The sequence below is a fragment of the Silene latifolia genome, chromosome X, assembly GCF_048544455.1.
Source record: "Silene latifolia isolate original U9 population chromosome X, ASM4854445v1, whole genome shotgun sequence".
In the NCBI taxonomy this organism is placed as follows: Eukaryota; Viridiplantae; Streptophyta; class Magnoliopsida; order Caryophyllales; family Caryophyllaceae; genus Silene; species Silene latifolia.
The window spans coordinates 187709435-187719825 of NC_133537.1; the positions used below are offsets into that span (position 1 = coordinate 187709435).

Genomic DNA, 10391 nt, shown 5'->3' on the forward strand with positions numbered 1-10391 from the left:
GTAATAATATTATTTAGTACATCAAATATACAATAAACAAGGTTTACTACTACATATACCTAGTTAGTATTTTAGTAGTATTTTGGGTTGATTCTTGGGTGCTTCCTTAGGAGACCATCTATTTTGGTGGTTTGTTGTCTTGGAGGATCATCCATTTTCATAGCTCAAGAACAACATCAAGGAAGGAGTCCTTGAGTTGTGCCCAAAACTTGCCTTATACAATGTAAGGAACTTTTGTCTTAAGATGGTTTAATACCATCTTTTATACTTTTATTTGCATGCATGTAGATTTATACCACTTTAAATTAATTTGTAATTTTAATATCATAAGATAAGTATTAATATGGTCTAAATAACTAACAGTAGCCAGAACCGAATCCTAGGTGGGGCCGAAACTAATCTTTTCGTCTTTGACTTAAATATGTCGATGAAATTAAAATGCCTTATATATCTCTTATAGTACATGCTATTAACTTTTGATAACATGTATCTTCTAAAGATGTCTCAAAATGTATGAATACAAAATTATATAAATTTTTAAATAAGTATTATATGAAAATTTTACAAATGTATGGAACAAATAAAAAAATAGCGTATTTTGGATGTTGGTTTTCAGATTTTTTTTTTGATGTGGGCCCCTCCATGATCTCCATAGAATTAATTACACTTCTTTAGTTTTTTTACTCTCTTAATCTTATTTAATTAAGATTAAATATTACTCAAAACCATACATTATACAATTATTACACATTAATAAATTACAATTACAAAAAATTAATAAAATCTTCAAATAATCGTCCTCCTACTTCTAACATGGACAAATAAAATGTGAACAATGCATATTGATTAATCATCCGGAATTTGTAGTTAAATTTATCGTGTAAATCAAACAAAAAATCAGCATGACTATTATACTACAACATTACAAATACGGAGTATATTAGATCTAAACATTTTAACAAAAAAAAAAAAATACTAATATGACATTTTTTTGAATTTTTGTAAAAATAACCAATATAGTAGAGGTAGATCTGAAAAATTTCGTTAAAAATAAATTAATAAGAGAGTTTTTTTTTTTAAATCGAAAAAATATCTCCTTTCTATAAAAGTAAAAAAAATATACTGATATGATATTTTAGATCTGAAAAATTTCGTAAAAAATCAATTAAGGAGATTTTTTTTTCAAATCGAAAAAATATAAACTTTAAAATATATGCAAGCAAATATAAAATGAACCAAATATAACATAACCAATATATTACAAATAGATCTGAAATTTTCATAAAAAAACATTGGTTTGTTAGAAGAAAAAAATAGAAGTATTAAAAATGATGAACATCTCAAAAGGCATGTTTACATTAAGAAAAACAAAGAGATCTCAAATAAGTCGATACTTTTTTAAAGTGTTGTACTAACGTAATATAGATCTTAACCTTTCACTATATTAGTTGTTGCACCGCGCCCTACCGGGCGCGGTGCCCCAATTCGGTTGAATGCCGAGCGGATTATGTTGGTGTGTTGGTGAATGATGGTCGTTTAATACTGTTGTCAAACATGATTTTGGTTACGAAATAAACAGTGGACAACACTGTTTAAGTATATGGTAATATGACGCTGTTAATAAGGTGAAATAAAACTATAAATTGATGGCAAAAGTTTACACTATAGCATCAACAATCTAACTAACGAGAAACATAATGAGTCATATACATAATGAAAAGGATTAAAAGCAAGGGTGTATTGCTTTTGAACAGAACACTTCACTAAGTAAGCTTCAGTGTTCTCAAGAGGTTAGTAAACACGACTACTCTGATCCAAAAGGAGGCTAAGATTAGTCTAGTTCTTAATATACATGACTTCCATGGAGATAATGGTCGATGGGTTTTTATTCGGTACCTTACTGTAATCATGGTGCTGTTTTGGGGTCTGTTGAAGTGGGAGCAGTAAGACGTGGATTTGTTTTCTTGGCTCCTTCAATTTTGAGTTGAATCAGTTTTAGTGTATCCCATTTTAGGTTGTTCAGCAGGCAAAGCATCTGTTTGAATCTGTTCTTGAGTGCTAGCTAGAGTGTTTGTAGCTACATCTACTGTCTCAGTCGTCTCTTTGTTGCTAGAATGGTCACTGCCTGTGTTCATGTAGCATTGCGTGCTGTCATTGAAGTTTATGTGTGGATTGTTCCTGGTCAGCAATATCTGTTGATGCTTTTGTATTGGCACTTTCTGCTGTTTTGGGGAACGTGTCAGTAGCAGCTACCCTGGGAGTGTCTACAGAGTCTGCATCCATGTTCTTTAATCCCCATAGCTAGAATGGTCACTGCTTGTGTCTATGTTTTTGAAAGACTACTTAATAAGCTCATTTATGGGTTCGCTACTCAATAAGCTTATTGAAGTGAACCGATGAGGAAAAAGTGAGATCTTAACTAAGATCACTCTTATATTTTAATCTATAAGTTGTCGTTGCTGATGAATTGTTGTTTGGCAGGAAATTGTAATGTATTTGTGAAACGTACCGAGTGTTTCATTTTGAAAATGTTTGGGGCCTGCATGCGTAAAATCCAATGTTTGGCAACTTTCATGTGCCATCAATAACTTTATAGTTGAATGTCACCCTGTATTTGAAGAATTTTTAATAGGTAAGTTTTCTCAAGAGTGTAATAACTTGACAATAATTCTTAATTATGCAGACAATTCAATTAAATGTGTTGAGGAAGGTATATGATGTGAATTTTAAGTTCATACATTTTGATACATTTTTGCAATTCAAGGCGTTGTTTTACCTGGGAGATGAAATAACATTGTCTGTATCACAGGCATCCAACGTGGACATTGAACCGGTCGGACTTGTTCTCCACTTCTCTTCACAGGTTTTGATAGGAGCTTTAGAAATCTCATAGACACCGTTGTATACCAAAGCGTCTTTGTACACCTCTATCTGACCAAACAAAAAGTGACCCATGTTTCTGGGATGGAGGGAGTATAATCAACCATCAACCATTATAAGTAGACACGGAGACAACCTTAAACGTACCATGAGGTTGAAGCTCATTTTCATTTAAATTTGCTCTAAAAAGCCAAGTTGACCTTTCCTCAACTGAGATTCATCGAGGGCTGCGAGTACTTGATATGCATGTTTAGAGGGTCGATAATATGGAGATTCAATATCCAGACCTTTGCTGCATACAGCAGGCATAGTAACAGGTTTCCTGAAATTTAAGGTAGCCAGCTATGAGTCAATGACATACCCAAAAACTACAAATTTAATGCTCTTCATAAGAAAGAGACCAATCAAATAACTGACCGCGAAAAATAGCAACCTCTTTTGGCAGTCTTCTTCCAAACAACCGTTTCTTCCTGTTGTGACAACAACTCCCAACAAAGGCTCTAAGCGAAACTATCGACGAGGTTCCATCTCTTCTAGTTTCGTTTGTTACGAGCATTGGTAATAGGAGAAGGCCAAACAAAATATCCACCTAGTCTTAAGACTTTATCAACTTCAATCAAGTACAAGTCATCTGTAAGATATGAACATTTCAATATGAATCTAATTTTTAAATTTACGTAACAATGATAGCACATCAGAACATTTATCTGAACACCTTTAACGTAATCAAAGACTAATTTGGTGCTCAAATTAGGATCTGTAGCATAGTACTTGTAACAAACGATAATTTTAATAATCTCCAAATGTCAAATCCTCAATAACCAATTTTTTCTTTTCATATGACCCAGAAACCTAATATCCACCAAGTGTTTTGGTGCCATATACTCGCTTACTGAATATTAATGATATTGCACTGCTTCACTTTTCAGCATATAACATCCGACTGCAGAAAATCTAACTTATCAAGTGTTAATACGTGGTATTGATGAACTCATGTACCCCCATTTTCTGAAACAGTTCAGATGTCTCCAACCACCTCATCTGGTTTATTCCATAATTCGTTTCATTCTGACACAAAAACGCTTTTTCACGTCTAATGGAAGAACTAAGCATTTCTGATTGGCAAAGTATTTTGATTGTGAATCTCAGGGAGAAAGCTATAAACAACTTCATAAGCTCTCTACCTCATTCTAACGAACTTTCTCAGTTTGACTTTCCTATGACTGTTCCAAAATAAAACTTCTTTCAGTTACGCGTTGAACATTTACCATATATAATAACACGCTCATGACTCATATAGCCTAATGCCTCCTAAATATTACTTGAGACAGTATCTGCAACGAAGACGACAACAACACTCTAGTGCATATATACCATTAAAACAACATTAAGCGGAGTCAAATGCACACCACATGACAGCCCTAGCTCGATGAATCACCATTTCTAAGGCAAGACGTGGGAAAAATAGCATCATCGGAGGTCCAATTATACATGTACAATACATAACAACTTTATTCAAAAAATTGAATCTTCTTTCCGATCCCTATCTATTAAACTATTAAAGGCGCTGGCCGTGCGAGATGAAAGTCTCATGCACGGTTTTGAATGAACACAGACATAAAATGCAACACCTCATACCATTCAATCCAAGACATTCATAAGTTCAACTATGTTACCTCCGTTTCTTTGGAATTGCCCCATTTTTTAAGATTTGTGAGGAGTATTTTAATCAAATGGGGAAATTCCTATAAAACGGAGGGAGTATATTTGATGCTTCATTGATTATGTTATTAACTGCAAAACAAAAAATGGAATTCCTAGATACCTTTTCTCTCCCATACTTGAGGTCATAGTTGGATGTCAGCTCCAAGATCATTCAAGCTATCATAAACTGGACAACCTGTGAGAAAATACACACAAAGAAGATAAAGTGCAAAGCTTCTTTATGGCCAGAGACCTAGGGAAGTAGGGACGAGATCATGAATCAAGAATAGAAACATGCGGCACGATACTAAACTACTACTTGAGCAATAGAATATTTTTATTTGAAAAGCAGCACCCAACACATCATCCATCTAAAACCCAAATAATTGTATAAATTTGATTTACAATGATACAAACCAACCGAGTTATAAATGCTTCCATTACCGCATTTTAAAGCGATACATATTTATGCCACTCCGACTGATATCAAGTCAAGACGGCCGATTCTAAGATCAAAGATCAGCCGGTATTTAATACTCTACCCACTACTCAAAAGATACCTTAGCCAACCGCAAAAGACTTCTACCTTAAGAAGAGTTTAAGGGCGAGATTCACTTATAATCAACCCACCCTGTATTTTGACATATTGCTAAGCCGGGATTTGGTATCAGAATAACCCGGACTCAATACCTTGAAATCTTCGCCTACCATCTAGCAGGTAGAGTTCCAATACACGTTTTGTACCTCTTCATGGCTATACTGGTGTAATATTGAGTTACAATTCCACACGACCACGACCATCACTCACCAATCACCACATCCAAGCAGTATAACTCATAACATCAAGACATTGGTCAGAAGTCGATCTTTAAAACTTATAAACAACGAAGGACAGGCTAATAACCCCGCGTATTGCTACGTCTGGAACATATTCCATGGCACAAAACAATTAAAATTAGGCTTGATCAAATCTGGGTTCATCTCGTGTAGTGATTGTGGACTCGGAAAAGGTTCAGGTAGGGGGAACTCTTAGATTCTTAAGTTTTATGGTGGGCATTGTCCAATTTGCCGAAACAACTTTGGGCAATTTTTTTTTTCATCTCTTAAGAACTCAACTGGGTGCGTATGCGGAGAAAGGAAAGCACCAGCAGGAACAAGAAGAAGCAAAAACCACTTAAATGGAAAAATTAATATAGAATAAGTCATCAGGTATATAACTAAGCAATTTGCCGAAGCTTGCCAGCAACAATAGAATCCCGATTTCCAAGCACAAGTACCTTTTTGAATGTTTATTAAAGACTGAACAATCCGATTGGCACACCTGAGTACAACAAAAACGGGTATGTGCGCATCTACACAATCACGATCCGAAAAATATTTCTAATAACTTGACTAATGATTCATCAAAGAAATGCAAAACAATAGTGCCATGAGGTATAAACCAATACCTCAGAAGTTTGTGTAATCAACTTTATCAACAGCCATGATAAGAAGTTTACTGATTAGCTCCTTGTTATATTTGGGCAGTCCGACAGTCCAAGGTTTTTAGTCACGATAGCTTGATACAGTGATACTCATCCATGAATTTGATTCCATATCTGAATATGTAACATGAGTTATTCCTTTACATGCCAAACTATGAAATGAAAACAAGTACAGATGAAAACTTACCTTTCCATGACATAATTTGCTTTTTTTTTTCCTCAAACAATTTGACTGCTTGTAAGATTGCAGCAAACTGCGCGATATTCCACAAGTCAATATCAGGTTGATTCGCAAAGCAATACTTCTCTCAGGAAGATCAGTTGTACTTGAACTAAAACTTGGATCAAAGGCATCTAAGAACCCAAAAGGGCCATAATCAATTGAAAGACCCAAGATGCTCATGTTGTCAGTGTTCAAAACACCATGTGTGAATCCAACCTCCTGCCAGCCAGCAACCAAGGAAGCAGTACGCTCAGCGACTTCAACTCCCAAGCTGATCCAATCATAGAAAATGGAATAGATATCACTCAATGAATCTAGACTAATCTAGCAATTGAAGTATTAGGCTGTTGAATATAATCAACACAGTCACCCAACCAAGCACCAAATTTACAATCAATTTAATGTTTTAACTGTCATCTAACGCAACTCATTGCAAAACAACCGAAGAAACCACCCACCAACCGAAAAAAGGGAGGGTAAGCAGGTACATACCAAAATGAGTGAATGAATCCAAGTAATAATTTGTGCAAGTTCCATCCCGATTCTTCTGCACAATGCGATCGATAACTCATACATAACAGATAACCGAGACAGGGTAAACATTCAACCTTTCTCTAATAGCAGATTAAGTGTACTTGAATTTAAAAAGCTTAAGAACCAAGCAGTACAAATAGAACCCCTACATATCAATACTTAGAAAGCAAAGGCAACCCATACACAGACCAAAACACATGGTCAGAACCTGGAATCTACAAAATTTGAAAATGTAGTGTAGCACCTAGTAATTGGCAGATCACCTATACACACGACAATTTATATTCTGAAGATGATCACACAAAATCAGACTCAACACATTTTTTGAGAAATTTACGGCACACAAACAACAGTAATTGGCAGTTCTTGGTTCTCAAATTCTCGAATGCTATGTTCTCGAACAACAAGGGTTCATTTTATACATGTCAAGTTACACAACATACGGAGTACATCATATAATTGACGATGTTTATTTCTAACAATATTTTTTCACAGTAAACAATTATTACAAACATTTTGAATACAATAATACTCCCTCCGTTCCGGTCAATTGTTGTCCTTTGCTTTTGGCACAAAGATCAAGGAATGGGAAGAGGGCCAATTATAAGATGACAAGTGGACCAATTTGAGTGTAAATGATCAAATTACTCATAAAATGTAATCCTAAAATTGAAAGGATAACAATTGACTGAGGAACCCCAAAATGGAAAAGAACAACAAATGACCGGGTCAGAGGGAGTAATACATAAATAGTAAGAATTTACTACCCGATCAGCCTAAACAAACAGCTGAAAATAAGTGAGTATATACTATTAGGAATCGTAAATCAAAAGTTACATACCATTCTATCCATCTAAACACATACCGAAAATAAAAGCAAAGCACCAACATAACCCAGAAATTAAAATTGCCCCCAATTATCGCACGCAATCAATTTAAACCTAAAAAGAAGTCCCAAATCATTACATGCAATCAAAATCAATTTAAACTAAAAAAAAACAAAATCGTAAACTATTTCATTTAATTGACAATCAATAATCCACCTCAATAGTTGACATATATATGAAGAAAATGACAAGAATCAACCTCAATAGTTGACATATATAGGAAGAAAATGACAAGAATCAACATGGCAACTTACCTGTTCGTATCAGCCGCATTCAATTTGTGATCGCCATTATTGTCGATTTGATAAGTGAATTGTTATCTCGAAGAGGAACTATGGTACAACGTTGAACAAAGAATCAGTGGTGGAATCAGGGTAAGTGGGAAAAATCAACGACAGAACAGTGAAGATCAGATTGCATGAGGATGAAGCTTGAACAGTAGGGAAGAAAAGAAACGCAGGTGGGATTAGATAAAGGAAAGCGCATGAGAATGAGGAGAAGAAGGAAAGCGCATGAGAGAGAGAGAGAGAGAGAGAGAGACAAAGAAAGGAAGTGAAAAAGGAGAAGCTTAACAATTAAAGCGAGGGGCAAAATGGGCAGAAACAAACAAAGTTACTGTGCTGGGAACAGTAACCTTGTTTTGGGTTTTTTTAAAGAGTGTAGATATATATTTTCTTCAAATAAAAAATAAACGTAATTTATTTTTGCAGTACATTTTTTACTCATTACAGTACTTTTTGTATCGAACTTTCCATTTATCTACCCTTCACAAAAAAAAAAAAAAATACCACAACCTAATTAACTCTACCTTCTCTCTATTATTAACAAAAACTCTTTACCTCCTTCAAGAATACACAAAACTATTCAATTATGAAGATCCGAGCATAGAACACGTATTTAATTCCTGTATTCATTGTTGCTAAATGCTAATTAAATCGATTCAATGGAAATGTCGCCGACGATAATATTGACATGACCTCTGAAAGACGTATACAATTGGGAAACTGCTGATTTTAAACTTGGCATGATGTAATCAATGGTTCATTAGTTCTCCCTTTATCATCAACAATCCAGTCAAATTTGGTCATCAACACATTGTTCGTACTTCATTGTGGTGGTATTAAGAGAAAGGTGCAGTCAATTGTTTGTATTAGAATTTTTTTGTTTCACTTATTTTTTAAAGTAGTACATAGTATATTTATTCGTAAAATTTATTTGTAATATTGTAAACATAATTTAGCAATGTAGTACATGAAATTAGAGGATAATGGGTGAGTGAAATACATAATGACACGTGTTTGTCAAAATAATCTATCAATGAAATACATAATGACACATGTTTATCAAAATAATTTATCAATATAGTACATGAAATTAGAGGATATGGGTAATGGGTGAGTGAAATTAGGGAGAATAGATTTGAGAGATATTAGAGAGAGGAAATGAAAGGGGGAAATGAGAGGGGTATAATTTTCAACAGTGTATTGCGATAAGTAAAATATGTACTGCGAAAATCAGCACCCAAAATAAACTATATGACGATGCCTTGATTGTTTGGCTAAGGAAGAGGTACCCAATGATTAAAAAAAAATCTAGGTAATCAAGTCATTTTTTAAGAAAAATTAGCAATTTTGTATTTTATAAATTTATACCTCTTTTATTTTATTTTGATTAAAATCAATATCAATATATATACTTAAAAGAGGAACTTTTGAAGCGATTTCATTGGCTATTAAATTGGAGCGATATTATTGGCTCTTAAGCTTTTAAAACACTTAATAAAAAAAAAGATTAAAAAAAAAGATATAATAAATTTTTTTTTTTGGGAGTCCTACGTAACCCTATTAGCATTCTATATTTTTTTCCCTTAAACTAAACCAATCCTATTATCTAGATGAGTATATATACATTACAAATTCTCTCATCTTTTTCATGACAAGCAATTTGAGGAGACACATGTATTAAACCATGTATTAAACCAAATATGTATTAATTTTCCTTAATCAAATTTCTCAATTTGAAAATTTCTTTCTTCATGTGAGCCGTGTCATTAGTCTCACCACTCCCTTTATAATGACTTTTTGGTTTCAATGTTTATTTTTTATGTTAACATATATTTTATGATGTAATTCTAGGTTACATAATGACTACTTATCTCAACATTATTCAGGTCATGATTACGCGGCTTGGTACAATTGTCATGATAATTTGTTAAACTTTCTTTGGTAATATAAACGGCTATGCTCAACGACTAACAAATAGAGTTTCAAGTAAATAACTAACGTGAAAATAAAATATATATCCTGTAATTACGATCATGTCATTAAAAAGGTCAAATAAGGGATGTAGGGAGTAGCAATAAGAATCTTACAACCATTATTATAAGATTGGGATGTATAAGTTTTTTTCGGTAAGCATAAGATTGGAGTGTATAGTTGAGAAAGGTGTTTAACATACATATATGATAGAGTCAAAAGTGTCGAGTCAATAAGGCCTTCTTAGGCCTAGTTTGTTTAATTTAAGGGTAATTTTGTAGGAACAATGAGTTAGTCTTCCCGTCCCATTGATTGTCGTGATTAATGAGCTTTAATGCATGTGTGGAGCATTGTTTTGAGAGGAGAGTCCGGAATCCCGAACATGAGCCTCTAGCCACACTAGTAAACAAGCAATCAAGTGAAG

General features: G+C 33.9%; 1 protein-coding gene across 6 annotated transcripts; it reads right to left on the bottom strand.

Moving 5' to 3' along the window:
- Positions 1 to 1621: 1621 nt before the first annotated feature.
- On the bottom strand, positions 1622 to 8246 carry LOC141623751 (uncharacterized). 6 transcript variants are annotated; one of them, XM_074439909.1, is made up of 9 exons: positions 7967 to 8246; positions 6784 to 6838; positions 6508 to 6562; positions 6256 to 6322; positions 6033 to 6182; positions 4706 to 4780; positions 3298 to 3511; positions 2777 to 3202; positions 1622 to 2608 (listed from the first exon to the last, which is right to left on the bottom strand). In XM_074439909.1, the coding sequence occupies exons 1-5, from the start codon at positions 7983 to 7985 to the stop codon at positions 6130 to 6132; spliced, it is 249 nt and encodes an 82-aa protein (XP_074296010.1). In that variant the 5' UTR covers positions 7986 to 8246; the 3' UTR covers positions 1622 to 2608; positions 2777 to 3202; positions 3298 to 3511; positions 4706 to 4780; positions 6033 to 6129. The 6 variants fall into 6 exon arrangements, with proteins under 6 accessions (XP_074296010.1, XP_074296006.1, XP_074296008.1 ...); XM_074439905.1 differs by having other exon boundaries at positions 2777 to 2931; positions 3028 to 3202; positions 6256 to 6562; XM_074439907.1 differs by having other exon boundaries at positions 1622 to 2125; positions 2510 to 2608; positions 6256 to 6562.
- Positions 8247 to 10391: the final 2145 nt, after the last annotated feature.

Coding starts and splice junctions, on each gene's coding strand:
- LOC141623751 (XM_074439908.1), bottom strand. Junction 6,563..6,783: donor GGATTCATTCACTCATTTTG/GTATGTACCTGC, acceptor TGATTGGATCAG/CTTGGGAGTTGAAGTCGCTG. Junction 6,183..6,255: donor GCAAATTATGTCATGGAAAG/GTAAGTTTTCAT, acceptor TTACATATTCAG/ATATGGAATCAAATTCATGG.